Here is an 18,985-nt window from a genome sequence, read left to right as displayed (position 1 = left end):
GTGAATATGAGGCACACGTAGTTATTAACATGTAAAATAAGTACATAATAAATATTGATTTTCATTTATTTATTCATATATAAACTTATTTCCATCCCTGTGGTACTGAAGAAGGAAATAATGGGCTATACGATCAGACCCAAACATAATTTGTAGAGTAAAAAGTATGAGTTTTGGTCTTACTATATGCTAGATAAAATTTTTTTAGATAAATCTTTTTTAAAAAAATAAGACTACTTACCACAACATTTGAATTTCCCAACTTCTGTGTCTTTGAATAATGAAATAAGAACTGTAGGACAGAAAGAGTGAGTTACCCAGAAAAGACCTATGACTTTCTTTATTCTGTTTAGTGTATATGTACTTAGGAAAAATCGCCTTACCCTCTTAGCATTATCTTTCTCAGTTTGCTCCTAGTGAAGAGATGTATATCATTATACACGATAAAACTTCACGTTGCATGCTTTGAAATTCACAATACATTATGAATTATATAAAAATGTAAAACACGACACATAATTCAAACACAGGACTAAAATTGCATTAGCATCTTTTGCTCAAAAATAAATGGGAGATTGATTAAATACTATTTATAAGTAAGTGGACAGAGATCTTCTCTACAAAATTTTTTATAGGAAAATAACTGGAAGGGCCATCAATGCTCAGCAGTGGTGGGATGGGAAATTTCAATGCAGTCACACAATGGAGTAAACAACTAAACAGACCACATTGAAGTATTTTTAATTGTCATCACCAAATAAGGTCATGAGTTATTTTTTTTCTGCCATAAGTTTCCCTTTAGGCTTTTGTCTCTAATATGTCTGTGGCTTTTAGGAGTCATATCTTTTCCTTTCCTTCCCTTTTCTTTTCTTTTCTTCTCTTCTCTTTTCTTTTTGTTTTTGTCTCATTTTCTCTTAGCACCAAAGAAAGATGATGGGTAGATATTACTGCTATTTCTTTTACTTTAATTAGGAAAAATTACAGAGTTGGGGGGAGACATTATTATCACTAGAAAGAATAATTTGCCTTCACACTATCAAAGTGTCCCTCCTTGGGTTCCTCTTTGTGGCAGGCTCAGAGGCTGGAGTGTACCATCAATCGCAGGATAAGTTTGAGATGCTGATGAAATACATCATTCGGAAAGTAAGGCTACCACCTTTAATAATAAAGGAGTTTTAAAATCCATTCAACCAAGACACAGGCTTGAACCTGAAGTCCAATGGTATGTGGTTTCTCACACTCTAGCCCAGTCTTCATCTAGGACAAAACATTCTCCCAGAAGAATCAAATAATCCCAATCAGAAACCAGGACACAGACACAAACAAGAACTTTCGAACTGACACTGACAGTGCAGTTGGCCAGGTTGTCCTTTTTTCCTTGTTGGCGTCTTTGCTTGTTTGTCTGTCTGTTTTTCCCAGTGCGCCGTGTTCTCCCCCACTATGTTTTTCTATTCTTAGTGTCCTATCCTACAACAAAGTATCATGTCCTTAGTGCAGACCATAAAAATGTTGCAACTTTGTTTCATTCTCGTCCCCAATTATGCATGTGTGTGAGAAAAAGAAAACCAATAGGATCATAAATTTCCTCTATCAAACCACATTGTATGCTTGAAGGGGACATGTGATTTCCCAGTTAGTTGAGAATGAACTCTACCAGCACTATCCTCACAGAGAAACTGAAGTATCTGCTTCTTAGTCCCGTCAGTGTGTCTTGCAGCTCCTGTTGACATGCTTCCTAAATTGGGCACATTTTCTTCAAGGAGGAGGCGCTTCTCCTGATTTGTTTGGTTGCTGAGTTGCCTACAAGGACTTTGGCCTTACCTGAGGCTTCTGGAAAATCTCCATCAGGACACGGCAAAGCTTCCTCAATGCAACAGATGCCTAAGGCAGACAAGAGAACACATGGGCCATGCTTCAGTTTGCACTATATCTGCGCAGAAGGGGAAGTTTCAGATGCTGGGAGCACAAGGATAGCCTATCAACACTGCAAAGAAGTCTTGCCTTGGTCCACTGAAAGTCTGTAGGAATCTCTTGATTTCTCTCATAACAATCTAAAACAGCCTCAGGCCAGGGTGATGGCTGGGCAGGTGACAAAGTTGGCTGACATAGCAAGAGAACTTGGGTTCAAATCCCTAGCACCTACATGAAAGTTTTGCATAGCCGAGTGTGTGTATCGCTCCAGAGTTGGGCATGGAGACAGGTCGATCCTAGGAGTTTGCTGGCTAGTCAGGCTAGACACAATGGTAGATGCTGGGTTCTGTGAGATTTTCATCTCAAAAAAAAAAAAACAAAAACAAAACAAGGTGGAGAGTGATGGAGGAAGACGCCTGATGTCTTCCTCTGGTCTCTGCTCAGGTATACATGGACATGCATTCCCATGTACACAGACCACCCCACATATATATGTGCACACACACATGTGCACACACACAAACTTGACACACATACAACAAACAAATCTTTCTTTGCAGCACCTATGCAGCTAATGGGGTTTTTCATTGTGGTCCAGTTACATAGTTTTCAACACTCAGTGAGACACCATGGGACTCTATGACTAAGATAACCTGGGCAGTGCCAGCTAGGGATTAGTCTCCCGGCTTGTACAGAAATGCGTGTGCATGCCAAAGCCGTGAGCTTCACTGAACATTACTCATTACTGGCTAATTCGAAAATCCTGCAATTGCTCTCAAACAATGGGGATTGAGGGACGAGAAGCCGTGCGTGGTACTGGTCTGAGTACCACCCTTTCCAGGCTGCTGACTGCACACCCCAGGATCAGGTTTGTCAAAGCCTCAGAGGGCAGAATTAGGGCAGGAATCCTGCGGTTGGCAGTCAGCTGGGCGTGGTTGGGAGCGGCATAAATGGACAAGCAGGGGCAAACCCTGCTTTGCACAGGACCTAGCACAGTCGGCCTGTGAGCCATTGGTCCCTCAATCAGTTCATATCTGAAGTAAAGAAAAGCGGGGGCAGTGAGAGGCGATGTAAATAGTGTTAGAGTGCGAGCCCGGAAGCTGAATAGCCAAATGAGCAGTGTTCTACTCCATTTCTACGCTGGTTACTTAATCTCTCAAAACTTTCGTTTCTTTAGCCAGAAATCACTGCAGGAAGTTCCTGAAAGGATTAAGGGCAGGACAAGCCCTTTGATTTAATTTACCATTGCAGGTACTCAGTTTAGAAGCTGTGAGAAAAGATCGCTCTGCACCATCAATCTCTCCCCATGTGCCTACCACTGGATGGCTGTGGTGAGGAAGGAGCACAGTTGCAGTTACCCTGCATGCCCCTGACATCCTTCCTCTCCACAGAGGTCTGGTTTTGTCTCCTCCCTCCCTCCCATCTGTTTGCCTCCCAGGCAACTTGTTGGGACATATATTGATGGTACGAAATGGACCGGGTATACGCGGCGTTTCAACGCATTACAAAATACTTTCCCGTACACAGGTTCCATTCTGTTCTTAAAACACAGGGGCAAGACATGCAGGACAGGGCTTGCAGTTCTTTTGTACAGAGAAAATGAGGTCTTACAAGACTGACTTCTCCAGTACCTTAAGAGGGTGTAGTTGACAGAGTGTGTGTCCTGGGAGCCAGGACTTCTACCTAGGACTATGCCTTGGTGGACTCACCAATGTCCGCTGATGTATAATTGGGAGTTGGCCATTTCTCCATTGTTTTATGGTGGGGGGAGTGGGGTCTCATATGTACCTGCTGGGTTAGTGCTCTACCTCTGAGGCCCAGCCCGGAACTATGAGGAGCTGACCTATGGAGTCTGGTAAGTCCTTCCTTACCTGTTCCCTTCAGGTAGATCTATAAAAATCTGGTAATAAAAACCCCTAAGGGTTTATTTCAAGTAGCCCATACAGAAATGCAGCAAAATCCAAAATAGCAAAAGAAAAGATCTTTGACTATGTTCCATCTCGATTAAAGATGCATCTCGATTAAAGAAGACTGTATTTATATATGTAAGTGGCTTCTCCTTAGAAAACCGTGCCTAGGCTGGATGCGGTTTGGCAATAACATTGACCTTTGACTGGGAACATTTTAAAATAAACGCATTTTCCTAACTCTTCTTTATAAGAAGCCATTCTTCTCAATAATTTCTTAAAGATTTTCAAATAAGGGATAGGTAATATTTCATCCCATATTAATGGACCGTAAAGATTTTTAATTTTTTATTTGACAAAAGTGTCTTGAAGCATTATTCGAAAATTGCACAATATATAAAATAAAAGTACGTAAACAGTTAATGATACTTAAAAATCTCAAAATACATGGAAATATACATTTAAGCGTGAAGGACAGAAATAATACATATATACCAGGCTCTTTTAAAACAGTACACAGAAATGAGGTCCAATAAAGAGTTAATTTGTGGAGCTAGGGAGCTGGCCCAGGGTTTGAAGGGCTTGCTGCTTAAATGTGGGGACCAGAGTTTGGATCCCAGATGCTAGGTGAGTGTGCCAGCCCCATTCCAACCTCATAAGGTGGAGACAGGGGATCCCTTGAGCAAGTTGCCTATCGAGATTGGCCAAGTAAGCAAGGGCTGTGTTAGATTGAGAGATCTGACTGGCAAATAAGGTGGGAGAGTGATGGAAGATGATTCCTGACATTAATGTTGAACCTTCACATGCACAGGCACACATATACGGTGTGCACCTTTCCTGCCCCCCATATACATACATACATACACACACACACACACACACACACACACACACACACACACACATACATATATGCGGGTACCCCCACACACACACCATAAGTAGAAACAAGAATATTTTAAAAGTTAGTTTATGTTGACAGAGCTTAAATAAGTTGTTTTTTTTTTTTTTTTTTTGGTTCTTTTTTTCGGAGCTGGGGACAGAACCCAGGGCCTTGCGCTTCCTAGGTAAGCGCTCTACCACTGAGCTAAATCCCCAGCCCCAAGTTTTTTTAAAACCTTATACAGTGGGTACTGTGGACATAAAAATTGTTCTGAAGCTGTTCCTAAATTTTAAGTTCAACATGAAGGCTTACCTGCTAATATCCCGGTGTCATTCACCTGAAGGTACTGTTTGTGCTTTGAGTATGTCTCCCAGAGACTCACATGTTTGAACATTTGGTTCTGAGATCATGACACTTTTAGGGGGAGTCTGTGGAGCCTTTAGGCAGTGGAGTTTATATTGGAGGAGGAGGGTCCCTGTGGGTGGGCCGAGAGGCTTTGTAGCCTGGACTCACTTCCTGTCCTTAACTGCTTCCTGTGTGCTGATGTAGTGTGACCAGCCCAGTCAGCCTCCTACTCCTGTATCACGGCCCCCTGCCATGACGGACTGTATTCTCTGAATTGTGAGCCAAAGGTAAGCCTTTCCACACGTAAGTTGCTTTCCTTGGGATGTATTTTATCACAGCAGTAGTAGAAAGTAACTAAGGCAGAAACTGGGGTTCAAAGTATGAATTTGAAAAATGGTTCAAAAGATCTTGCTCCCCTCTCCCTAAGCCCAAGCAGATGCCTCTAACTTCTGGCAAAGGAACCTCTACAGCTAGGAAAAGACATTACACATGGCCGCTCCTCTGCTCCCAGCACTCTGATCCCATCAGAAGGGCCATGGGAAGAGTCCCTTGGCCTTGGCCAGAGGGTGTGTTTGAGGAACATTAGTTTCTCTCCAGGTTCCTGGCCGAGCTGACTGAGAAAGTCAAGTCAGTAAGGGAACCCTGGGTCCTCACACTCAGACCTGCAGGGGAAGCGTCAGTGGAATGGTGTGAGGGTGACACCCTTATTTCCTGCTCCCCATTTCCCCTTGTGAAGGAGCTAGGCTAGCACTCAGCCCTCCCCCCTCCCATGGGAAGAGAAGTGAACGGCCTCCTGGCTATCCTAGAAGCAGGAAACTGGGAACACGCAGTTCAGTCTTCCGTGCGAGCATGCTTATCAGCTATACTCCTGTCTGCTTCAGCTCTGTGAAGACCCAGGGCCGCTGCCGGAGCCTGGCCAGAAAGCTTGGTTCTGGTGCAAAAACATATGGTTATTTGGGTGTTGTATGTATAAGCAAAATTTGATCTTAAAAATTTTCAGTTTAATAGTTCACAGTTTCCAAAAATAAAATTTATTTTACTTAAGGATGAAAAGCTAGCCTTTTAAAACCCAAGCCTATAGGACTGACGTTACCTGGGGATAATACAGACGCATCGAGTACATGACAAGTCTTAGTGAGTTCAAGAAAAGTTCAAAGGGACAAATGGAGATTTTTATGCACCAAGAAATGCATGAAACACCTCCAGATTAAATTACCTGAGGCTGGGAATCAACAGACAGAAAGGACGCACAAGCTTCAGGAATCTGTAGAAAACAAAGACATCGTTACACCCTAGAAATAGAAAACAGCCCAAACCAGAAAATTGGACTACACAGAGGCATTCCATACAGACAGCAACCAAAGACTCCTGGCAGCCTTGAGCCCTAAGTTCAGAGAAGAGGAGGCTCTAGAACCTTATAAGAAAGTCCTGGGTGCTGGGCATGGTTGTATGTGCCCATTGTCCCATCTCTGAGGCAGGGGATTGCTATGAGTTAGATGCCAGGTTGGACTCTGTAGTAGATTCAAGGCCGTGATGCACGGTGAAATCATGTAGAAAGGAAAGAATGAAAGAGAGGGAAAGGGAAAAAGAAGGAGGGAAAGAGGGAGGGGTGTGAAAGACCAAAGGAAGAGAATGAAGTCCTAGACTTGGAATTTGTCCAAGACTTGCCCCCACCCATTGGAATATATGTCCCCAGTAATAGCTAATAAAGACATTCAGAGTGCGTGAAGATTTCCTCAGACGTTGGTGTAAAGGTAGACATTCCGAACTCATCCAGTCTGAGAAACCTGAGAACATGGCACTCCCTTCCCCCATGGCCTTAGAATAAGGGAGTGCCATCGGTTGCTGTATGATCGCTTATCAGACACGACTCTAATGTCACCTCACTAGGCCAATAACTGAGTGGCACATGGCATTAAGGAAAAATCTCAGCAGAAGCATAGATCTTCATTTTCTAATGAATGCTTACTCAACTGTGGTTGGCAGCTGGATGGTCTCAGCCTTTATCCTAGAGAGAAAATGGTAGAGCTTTTCCACTGTAGCACACAGCTGTACCATCTGGAGGCAGTGGCACAGGTCTATAATCCCAGCACTTGAGAGGCTGAGGCAGCAGGATCACAAGTTCTAGACCAGCCTGGACTACATAGTGAGACTGTCATAAACAAACAATAGGATATAAGCAAAGATTTACAGTAATCATAAAAGGCTGTGCTGGAAAGTTAAGCCCTAGGCCATGTGTCTGCAGCATACATTTCTTGAGTGGCCTTTCAAAACGGAACCAGGAAAAAAAATATAGTGATGCTTGTGAGTCCGGAGTAGTTTCAGCCAAACCCTCTTTGTGGCATAGCATCACAGAGCCACTTCCAGTGTCAGAATTCTTTATTGGTCTACTTAATTGGAGTTGTATTCTCACGGCAGACTGAGACGAGGAGTTATGTGCGTCAATTGTAACTTCTTAAGCTCCTTGTTGCTTCCCAGTTGAGAACATCCTGAAATATATGATTCTTTAGCTTAGGGATCAGCAAAGGCATGAGCTACTGAAGAAAAGCATGATCTCATGTCTGTCCCCTTCAGCTCATGGGACCCTCCATCTTTGCTTATCACCAGTATGTGAAGAATGTTATATGAAGTTACATTCATCCTGTGTTCATGTGCCTGCTCCCACTGACACACGCACACACGCACGCACGTGCACACGCACCAAAGAAAGGGGGATGAAGGAGCGGGAGAAAACTTTTTAAGTAAAAAGTTACATTGAGAGGTTGAGGCAGGGGGATGACAAATAATAGACCAGCCTGGTCTACATAGTGAGGCTGTTATAAACAAATAACAAACTTGACCAGAATCAATGTTAAGTAAAAGTTCTCGAATTGAATTGGATTTTTGGAAAATGAAACAATGCAATAAGGGACGTTGAGGGTAAGATGACAAGGTGATGCTCTCTGAAGCCATGAACACTGACTGGTACAGAACACCATCAGCTCCAAGTCTTTGCTTTGGTAGGCTGAGAGGAAATGGCTTCTACTGAACTATTCCTGGAATAGAGAGACCTGAAGCCATTGCACACCCAAGGGCACAACTGTTGGGTAATGTTGGCACTACAACTGCACGCTACCACACTTGGCTAGCGTGTTAACTTTCTTAAACATCTTTTCCTATAAAAGAAGGACAATGTTCTCATAGTTACTCTCCTTCCTATAAATGAAGCTGTCTGTATATGTGAGGTGGCCTGTGTCTAAGAACTGGGGCTCTGCTAACTGACCAGTGCCTGAAGCTCCTTCATTAAAAACACCAGAGATTTCACTAACCCAATGAGGAGATGGTTGCAAAGTTTCTGGTCTTTGTTCTCATTCATCAGAAAGGGGACGACAGCAGCCCCATTCATTCCCTCACCATCTCTTACCCAGTTGCCAGTTTTCCTCAGCTGATGGCTGCAGTGATTTCCAGGGCCACTAGTGGCGTTTGAGACCTCTGGATGGTCTGTTGGTGACTCTGAAATAGACAGGCCTCTGCACATGACTGGGAAAGCACATGCCTCTAGTGTCTGGGCCACTCACTAATGTAAACACCTCCAGCAGGAAAAAAGAAACGCGGGGTTAGGGATTTAGCTCAGTGGTAGAGCGCTTGACTAGGAAGCGCAAGGCCCTGGGTTCGGTCCCCAGCTCCGAAAAAAAGAACCAAAAAAAAAAAAAAAAAAAAAAAGAAACGCTGTCCTTTGTGCTCTTAGCAGGTGGCTTACTGGTCACTTGTGGTGAGGGTTTTGTTTCATTTGCAGGGAGCGATACAGGGTTGTACTATGTAGCCCAGGGGGGTTTTGAAATTGCCTCTTGAATATTGGCCCTGTAATGTATGCTACCACACTTGGCCAACAGATTGATTGCTTTAAATATCATTTCCTATGAAAAAAAAGACAATGTTTTCAAAACTCCTTCCTACCATCATGATCTAAAATATTCCTTCAAAGATATTCATAGAAAGAGATCATCTCAAGCTAAAATATTTTCCATATTGTACAATAGTATGTTGTTCCCAATTACTCACCATGCCTTATTTTTTCCCATGTTCTTTGATGATCTACTGAAGCAGAGACCCTTCTAATAGACTTCATGAATATCTGTACTGTTAAAGAATGTTTGGAATCTGGTACTTACCGTCTATTTGGTTTTTTTTCCCTTTTGTACTTTGTTGGGGGAGGGTAGTCTAGACACAAAGAATATTCTCAGCTTGAAGCACACTGGGACCTTTAGCCTTGTTTGTAATATTTCCACTTAGTATTCTCACGCCACCCTCTCATAGACAGCTCTTCTAACGTATGTGATGTGCCCCTTTCATTTGTGCATGTTCTTGTAAAATCTGTTTTGTCTGCAGGCTTGGGACTTCCTTAAGACTTTTCCTCCATTTTTCACTTATGCTACGTAGAGATCTATCCATGGTGCTAAGTGTGCATGTAATACATAGCTTCCACCCATCTTGGAAGCTGCCCCGCCTTCTCAACTGTATATGGCAACAGATCGCCTATCCACTCCCCAGGACTTCCCAGGGACAGACAGACAGCCGGGTTCCATTTAATCCTTTCTACTACAAAGAAGCCCTCACAGCCAGTCTCCTCACACAGCATTCAGTCCTCCGCCTGTGTCAAACTCCCTGGGGTCCTCTTCCCAGGAGAGGGGGTGCTGGAGCATTTGAAGTTCTGTTTGAGATGTTTACTCATGAACGTATATCCCTCCTAGTCCTCTGTGATTTACCTTTTATATTTGGTCTTTAATTCCCCTTATATTGCCTTTGTACACAGTGTAAGTTTCATGTCTCGAGTCAGTGAGTCAGTTTCAGCCTGTTCTTTGCCTCACAGTGTTGTTTATGTGTGTGTCCATCCTGCCTCTGGTCTGCCCCCCACCCCCGACCCCCAGAAACGACTTTTAGAAAATGATGTAGCTGGGGCTGTGACTCAGGAGTAGAACATGTGTCTAACATGCTCAGGGTGAATCCCCAGGCCGCAATAAATAAATATGCAAATGGGAAAGGAAGAAAGGAAAACGGAAGAGGCTACAGTGCAGGGGTGTTTGCTTTAGGCATGAACCTCGAAGAAGGGAAACCAGGATGAGAAGGGATTCGGTAAGGGAATGCTACCATGACCGGCTGGGGCTTCATCTGTCTGGGGATGCTGGAAGACAGCGCAGAATAGTTGACTTCAGCTATGCTGAGGGAGTCCAGGGACCGGAAATAACTTCCCACCACTTCCCTTCCTCCAACATTTGAGTGTTGCTCTCCATGGTGGTGGTGGTGGTGATTCTGGGATGCCAAGGCCTGCAGGGCAGGCAGAGCAAGCAGAGCCACAGAGGGTTACAGTAAGAAGCTACCTGGGCTGGTGACTGTCAAAGGTGGGATTCCCCAAGCTCTAAGTTTTATTCCATCACTTATGCCTTTATTTTTGTGTCTTTGTCTGAATTTTCAGACAATAAATTGCTACAGTTTTATAAGTAGTCTCTGTAAGCAGGAACTGAGAGTTCTCTCCTTTAAGCTTCTTGCATTTAAGACATCCTCTGGACTTCGAGGACATCTTAATAAATTTAGAGATTCAGTTTTTTCACAACAGTGTTAGGTTAAATTAATATGTTCCTTTAAAAAAAAAAGGTAAGTGGGGTCTGGAGAGATGGCTCAGTGGTTAAGAGCACTACTCTTCCAGAGGTCCTGGGTTCAATTCCCAGCAACCACATGGTGGCTCACAACCATCTGTAATGGGATCTGATGCCCTCTTCTGGTGCGTCTGAAGACAGCTACAGTGTACTTATATATAATAAAAATAAATACATCTTTTTTAAAAAGTAAGTGGAATTATTCTAAATAAAACCATGCTGACATCATGGGTTTTGCCTTGATCAATTTGAGAAAGATTCAGTACTTTTATCATATCAGATGAAATATTCTGAGTTCTGTGGGCAAAGGACTTGACACACAGGCTGAGGACATGAACTGGATCCCCACACTCACATAAAAGGCCGCCATGTTTGAAATCAGTATTGGGGAAGCAGAGACAGGAGGTGCCACGGGCTCACCAATCAGCCAGTCAAGTCTTGCTGTGAACCCCAGATCCCAATGAGAGACCCTGTCACACACACAAAAAACAAGACAGACAGTCCTAAAAACAACACCTCCCCATACACAATTGTTCCACTGAAGAAAAAATGACTCTCCATCTCGTTGCATCTTTTATTAACATTTGCTTTTTCCTTCACTAATGCGTTAGTGTATTTCTTACTATTTATTTCTTTTTATAGTCACTGTGGATGATATGCAATTGTCTCTCAGTATCTGTAGGGATTATTTCCGGCACCCCTGAGAATTCTAGAATCTATAGGTGCTCACGTTCCTCATACAAAGCAGTGTATACGTATACTTGATATCCTCTTGTATCCTTTAGGCAATCTCTAAACCATCTGTAATACTTAATGTAATGTGAGCATTATGTAAAGAGTTATTACGCTACACTGTTTGGGAAATAGCAGCTGAAGGAGTCTGTATAGACTTAGGAAAGATACAGTTCTTCACGCTAAATATTTTCAATCCATAGTTGGTTAAATCTGCGGATGTACAGCCAACCCATGGATTCAGAAAGCCAATTATGTTTTAAACTATATCGTTATGTTACTTCCTTCTCATGCACAGAAATGTTACTGATTCTTATTTATTGGTACTATATGCAAAAATCTTGTGAGCTCTTGTATCAGTTCTAACATTTCAATAGCAAGAAACTTAATGCAGTTCTTCACCATCACAGAGAACAGGAAGAAAAGGTTGTTTCTGATCTTGATTAAACTTGATTAAAGGAACTTGGCTCAAGTATTAGATTATGCTTGAAATGGAGGATTAACAAAATCTTTAGGAAGACAGAAAAAAAGGAGAAGGTACTTAGCTAGGTAAAGGGCAGATGTGAGGACTTTAAAGTAGTTTTCTTTTGTAGAGAAACTTTCAACACATTGACTATGGAAGACAGAACATAGGCTTTGGCCGATGACACAATAAAGAAATTTTTACTTCGGAGGATTTAAAAAACTGACAAATGTGTGTGTGTGTGTGTGTGTGTGTGTGTGTGTGTGTAGTGTATTGATCAAGCTACTGCATTTTCTCCCATCCCCCATCTCCCCAACACTTTTCTTTCCCAAACTCACGTGCTCTTCCAGTGCTGTCGTCACGTGCAAAGGTGTAGGTCCACCTTCTGGAGCACAGGTAGCCTTGCACATAGCTTATACTTTTGAGCTTTTATTATAAAGTATAATGTTCTCTGAAGTCTTAGCCTGGAAATTTTGATTTATAATGTTTTGCCATTAAATTCTAAGTATAATTTCCTGTTTGTTCTAGGGCTATTTGTCATAAATGGTACTTATCCCCCAAACAAATGGGATGCTTAGGTCATGAATTTGTATCTTATTGTATCGCATCATAATTGGGAAAGCCTACTAGATCTTTTCTGATTTATGAAACCTTACTTTCTAACCTAACTTCTTCTGGTTCTTTAATGCTTATTTCCCCCCATGATTTTCTCCACTGGTAGACTGGTAGAATTTGAAGCTAACTCATTGGTACATTTTGATAGTGGTGGCCACACCCTCTTGTCCATCTTTTCTATGTATATAAATGGTTAATTGTCAGTTTTGATGGCTTGAATTTCTGGATTTTATTTTATTAGCTATGAAGACGACCACCCCAGTTTTCTTTCAGTTCATATTTGCTTTCTGTATCATCTCCATCCTTCTATACTTCAATCACTACTCATGCTACGTCTGGTTCTTTATGAGTGTGTGCATGATGGAAGGCGTACACTAGAGATTCAATGAGGGCCTCACATAGGCTAGGCAAGCAAGCACTGGCCCACAAGTGCACCTTCAGCTCTTAGGTGTGACTCTGAATAGATAATTATTTCTGGATCTTTAACAGCTAGAACACGAATACAAAGGAGAATCCATGTCTTTAAGTGGTATAGTTCAGCATATGTACACTTATTATAATTACCCCCCTTTTTAAAGTTTGTTTCTGCCTTCTAATTTTTACCATTTACGGTTTCATTTCCTTTTACCTTCCCTTCTCTCTTTTAGTGAGATAGACTCTTGGAATATGTGTTCGTATTTTGAGATAGGATCTTGGAATATTCATATATGTATGATATCTATATATCAGGCTGACATTAAACCCATTAGATACCACAGTTTAGTCTCAACTTATAGGAATCCTCCTGCCTCAGCTTCCTAAGTGCTCGAATTATAGGTGTGTTTTACCCTTTATTTTAATAAAACACTCTTAACTATTTTGATGTCACAATGTTGGCAAAATCAGTTTTCCCCAGAGATCAATTCCAACATTTCACTTGACCATAATAATTTTAAAGACGATGGGAGTTCTCACTAATTTTGCAAGGATAACTTACCTCATTCCACAATTGTAGTTCTTGTTCTGGTGGTAATCTTTGAGGCGATATTGGCGTACCTAAAAATAAAGTTTTGAGTATACATTAATGTTATTATATTATGCTTCTTTTTCAAATTAATTATTTCTATGCAATTCCTTTTTCAGATTCTGGTTGTCTTTTTTTTTTTTTTTTTTGCTATAAATTATGACCAAGCTAATTCAATTAGATATGGCAACCTTTGACCTCATATAAAAAGCCAGGCTTATCAAAAACTTCCCAGTAACCTAGTGGAGATAGCACTCTCAAGAAGGAATTCCTTTACTTTACATACAACTTATCTGAATGCTCATGGCAGCTTTATTCGGTTTGCCCGAAAGAGGAAACAGTCCAATAATACGTGCACAGTTGTGATAAGCACTTCAGATATGTCATGTCCTTAATCCTCACATCCAACTTCCCAGAGAGGCATTATTAGTTAATCCTTATCACCACCATCACCACCATCATTTCCAACTCACGAGAAGAAAGCAGAAGCTCGCTACTTTGCCTAAGACTGCCTAAATGAAAAGGTAGCAAGAAACGTGATTACTTTTGTTTTAAAGACAGGGTCACCACGGCTCCCAAGCTACCCCAAAATCACAATCCTCCTGCCTCAGTTTCTTGAGTGCTGGAATTACAGATATGGACTGTTGGGCCTGGCTTCATTGAATATTGCCCAATATCTCTGACTGACTATAAGATTCCGGTGAGTCCTATTTTCCCTAAGTCTCCTACTTTGTGCTCATCATTGGCTCAAGATCTAGCAGGCTTTTCCTGTTATTTAATTTAAGTTATAATAACAACCATGATGGACTACACTTTCTGTGTTATTGACCTAATTCTGGTGTGTGTGCGCGCGCACGCGCACGCGCTTTGGTGCAGGTGTGCACACATCACATGTGTGCATGCATGTATGCCCTAGAACTCAAACAGAGGGTCATAACTCATAAGACCTTTCACAACCGTGACAGTCCTTTCTGTGAGTTTTACAAACAACTTAGAAGCATCATATAAAGGGCTGGTTAAGTTCAGACTCTGGGGGAACCCCCTGGTAAGGAACCCCCTTCTATAAAGTTCTTCACACTCTTCAGTGATAAATTGCTCTCCATACCACAAACATTCATGTCAGACCACAGTTGCCTGATGAGTCACATTCTGAGCTCGTTGTGCTTGTGGGAAAGGATTAATCTGTGATTTCAAATCTTCATGTCAAGTACCTGGAGATCTTACTGATTCTGAGATTCTGTTTGACAGGCATTTCTGTGACTTACTTATCTTCATTTTCTATGTCTGAGTATTTGTCTGCGTGTGGACATATGCACTCTGCTCATGTCTTGTGCCCAAGGAGGCCATCAAATCCCGTGGAATTGGAGTCACAGTTACAAGATCCCATGTAGTTGCTTGGGGACAGAACCCAGGTCCTCTGTATGAGCGGCAAATGCCTTTAACCACTCAGCTAACCTTTCCAAACCTGGCATTTCTGTTTAAAGAACGCAGTGTTATGTCCCTAACCCTTCTCCACCCCAGGACAAAATGAAGCTTCCGTCTCAGCTGTCCGGCATAAGGGTCAGACTTCCCCACCAAGACCCTTAGGAGTTTGACTCAAGTATCCATGAGCCACTTTGAAATTGCCATTGTGATGAACAGTTCTAACCACTAATATCAAAATTAAAGGGAGGGTGGAGCCTCTTTAGTGGCCCTTATGCAAAACACAGAAGCACAGCCTTGGGGTTTGATGAGCCCCCAAATCAAAATGGTTCTCTAGAGTTGATAGAAACCCACTGTCATCAGACTGAATCCCAACAAAGGGAGCACGGTTCTCCCTTTTTCTGACTGGCTACTAGAGTTGATACAATGCTCCTGTTAAGCCACTTGCTGTATTCTGGTTTCTGCTGGGTAAGTTGTAAAGAAAGGAGATTCATTTAGTTCACAGTTTTGGAAACTGCCAGTTTAAGCTCCAACCCTTGGCGAGGGCCTCGGGGTGGATAGAGAACCAGCTAGAGCAATTGTGTAATGAGAGAGAAAGCCCAAGATCAGGGAGGAGCCAATCTCAGTCTTAAACAACCCACTCTCCAAGGAACCAGACTTCCAAGGCAACACCTTTAATCCCTTCTGAGGGCCATGTCCCCAGTCTCCCACCCATGTCCCACTAACCCCGCTGCTCAAGGTTTCATTACCTCTTGGTGTTAACACACTGGGAAGCAAGACCCAAAGCGTTGGAAGCCATACTCAACCCAGGTCACCTTGCATGCCAGCCTAACACGGCACTTGAAGAAACAAGCATTTGTACTACCATCCACATTTTCCAAAACGACACCACCCTTTACCCCTACATCACTAACACGAAAGCCTCCGGTCATCCCTGTCAAGGTATTTCTACTTAAGCATTATGTAAAAAAACAGACCTGATCATGGGAAAGGTGGCACCAGTGTTCTCCCAAACACTTCCCTGAAGGGTTAGCATCTGAGAAATCAGTTACTAGTCACTGAACGTTTCCAATCAGTCAATGAATGAAAGATCTTAGCAGGAAAGACATGCTTTAAATCAGCCTTGGCCATGATCTCTTATGGCTGCAGGCATAATCAAGTGACTGGCGGACACCCAAACTCTGTCGGTCTTTATGAGAAATTTCCCTCTTCAAACATGTTCTCTGAGTGAGGCATTTCCACCCAGCATACTGGCTTCTCTATCTCATTATCTCTGCCCTCCTGTACTCTGCTCGTGTTTTGGTTTTTGTGGGTGTTTTGTTTGTTTTTGTTTCTGTTTTTTTTTTTTTCTAAGGATGATACATTTACTGACACTCGTTTCCTTCTGGCTTTATGACATTTGTTCTTGTCATTTTTAGATGTAGACTGATTGCTCTTGTTAGATTACCTCCAACTTTTGCTTATGTGTGCCATGCATGTCCCTACCCCACATTTAGATGATCTGGAACTAAGGCAGACTACACTGCCTATTGACACCCACCCACAAGCACACCTCACTACATTTTTTTAAAAATGAGATTTGTTTTTTCATGTCTGAAAGGGAACAAAGACAGAAAACGGCAGTCAGGGGGCTTCCTGAGAGTGAAGGAAGCCTTTTGCTTGAATAACATCAAGGTTACTTATGACTCGGTTGATCAGTCAGCAGTTTTGCTCTTTTGGGAATAAAACTGAAGGCTCGTCTGTTTTGTTTTGTTTTGTTTTGTTTTTGTTTTTTTGTTTTTTTGTTTTTTTGTTTTTTTGTTTTTTTTTTTTAGGAACTGACCACCCAGCTCTCCAAGACAGTCATTCCGATAGCTGCAGAAGCCGTCACAAGCACATTCTGCATGCAACATGCGTAGAAAGCATAGCTTCCCCCCCCACCCCAACAAAACAATTGTTTTAAAGCTGTGGTTATCAGGGCTGGGTCAATGCTCAGAGCACTGTATGTTCTTCTAAAGAGCCTGGGTTTACTTCTCAGAACTCTTGTGGTAGCTGTCACTCTAGTCCCAGGGGAGGCCACACCCTCTTCTGACCTCTCTGGACACCAGGTACACATGTAACAGACAGACATACATGCAGACAAAATGCCCATATATCTTAAATAAACAAACAAATAAATAAATCAAGTAAAGACTATGATTATCTGGCTACAGAAAGTTTATCTGCTACTGCCAGGCTGTCAGGCTGCTGATCTCTTTGCACTGTATTAAATAAGCCTGAATTCTTTAAAAACAACAAAAAAAATAACCTTTACAATTATTTCCTTTCTTAAGAAGGCAAATAAAATTATCATTCTAATGTTTCTAATAAAGCATTTAAAAGAGAAAAGGCTAATTTAGCTTGCATAAATCATGGTAAACCACTACTGCACAAGAATAATATGCTATCACATGGCTGCCATTTTGCTATTGGTTTTTCTTTATTTCAGAGGACAATTTGTGGGTCCTGGGGATCGAACTCAAGTTCGTTCATTCTCTCTCTCTCTCTCTCTCTCTCTCTCTCTCTCTCTCTTTCTCTCTCTCTCTCTCTCTCTCTCTCTCTCTGAGACAGGGTTCCTCTGTGTAGCCTCTGCTGTCCTGGACTCACTTTGTAGACCAGGCTGGCCTGGAACTCACAGAGCTTCATCTGCCTCATCCTCCCTAGTGCTGGCATTAAAGGCGTACTCCACCAAACCCAGCCTTGAACTTCGGTCTTTGTGCTTGGTAGTAGGGTACCTTTATCAGATGAGCTCTCATACTGTCCCTGCTGCTGTCCTACTTGAACTGGCTTTCAGGTGAGGGAGCCTGTTCCCCTTCAATGTCTCAGGAACAGAAGTTAAATACTGAAATGAAGGCAACAAAGACGGGCCAGGAAAAGAATACTCGTCCTCTCTGCCCAGCTCTAATTGAGGGCTCATCCATGAGCTCCCACAGTGCTCTGCGGCCGTGATATTTAAATCTTCAACGCCTCTGAAAAATAAGCAGCACCTGGAGAATTCCGTTTGTAACAAGGCAGTGTTTGGGATTTCAAGGACCTTCAGAAGGCAGGAATGAATGACAGCCCCCCAGGTTACCTGGTAACTAAACGTTCTTTACAGAACCAAGGGACACATTTTGCTCTGCCACTCATCCGTGCTTGAGACCTCTCGCCCTGGTCTTGCTTTTCCTGTTTCCTCGGAGCCACATTCGGGAGGTCCCTGTTGTCATCGGATCCCACCTGCCTTGCCACCTTAAGCGCCCATCTCCGGAAACCCAGATAAACCTTGCAAGCTCACTCTAACTTTCTGTGATGAGAACTCTAATCCTGAAACCCTGTAAGCCTGTGTCCCTCCTCTTTGTAACTCGACAGCTGATCTCCCAGGAGGCGCAGCGCAGCACAACTTTATCTTGCCTTGGCAAGAGGACCAGCAGACTTTTGTTTCAACCATAAGTCCCTCCGATAACTGCAATGAAAGGGAAAGTGTTTTAATCTTTTTTAAACTCCGGCTATGGCGTCTACAGCCTGCCCTGCGCCCTCCACAGCCAGCTGTGCCTGCAGTCCTGGTTCAGATCCTGGCTTCAGTGGGAGGTGGATTCTAGAAGCCCAGGGAAGAGACAAGGAAGGTAGCGGGGAGAAACTAGTGCAGCGGCAGCCTGAGGGGCCCTGTGAGGTAGGATGATTGCACCTTACCTCTGCAAGCGTCCGCACAGCAGGCGAGCAGCAGCAGCAGTGACAGGAGAGGAGATGCAGTTGCAGCGGCCAATTGTCCTGCGGAGAGCCCTGGGCGGCGATTAGCTGCTCGCGACATCTCTGCCCTCCAAGCAGCTCTGGACTGGGAACCAGGTACCCTGTGTTGTGCGGGTGTTAAAGCTGTCCCTCAGCGTCCCCCGAGCGCCTCTTGCTGAGCTCAGACACCAAAGTGACCATCTCCGCGCGCCACCAACTTTTAAATCCGGCGCACACGTGGGCTAGGCTGGCGTAGTCTCCACGCGTGACCTCGCCGCCCCTGGCTCCCTGGCGTCACCCGGACCTGCTGCCGCCTCCGCAGGACACGCGCTCCCTGGCCGGGTGTCT

General features: G+C 43.1%; 1 protein-coding gene across 3 annotated transcripts in view; it reads right to left on the bottom strand.

Annotated features, from left to right (window-relative positions):
* Nmu (neuromedin U) overlaps positions 1-18,985 on the bottom strand; it is a 27,609-nt gene extending 8,624 nt beyond the window's left edge. The window contains exons 1-6 of one of the 3 annotated variants that reach the window (XR_001841028.3): positions 18,602-18,983; positions 13,466-13,524; positions 6,263-6,310; positions 1,822-1,881; positions 384-413; positions 242-292 (exon numbers count right to left, since the gene is read on the bottom strand). Coding sequence is in view for 2 of the 3 variants with exons in the window: in NM_022239.3 (NP_071575.1) it covers positions 242-292; positions 384-413; positions 1,822-1,881; positions 6,263-6,310; positions 13,466-13,524; positions 18,602-18,719 (366 nt within the window). In the remaining variant the exon portion in view is untranslated. Of the gene's footprint in view, positions 1-241; positions 293-383; positions 414-1,821; positions 1,882-6,262; positions 6,311-13,465; positions 13,525-18,601 lie in introns of all 3 variants that reach the window. The other 2 variants (NM_022239.3, XM_006250872.5) reach the window with 2 other exon arrangements.

Source organism: Rattus norvegicus, chromosome 14 (genome assembly GCF_036323735.1).
Source record: "Rattus norvegicus strain BN/NHsdMcwi chromosome 14, GRCr8, whole genome shotgun sequence".
Lineage (NCBI taxonomy): Eukaryota > Metazoa > Chordata > Mammalia > Rodentia > Muridae > Rattus > Rattus norvegicus.
The sequence above is the reverse complement of the archived record's forward strand: the minus strand, read 5'-3'. Positions and strand labels throughout refer to the sequence as shown.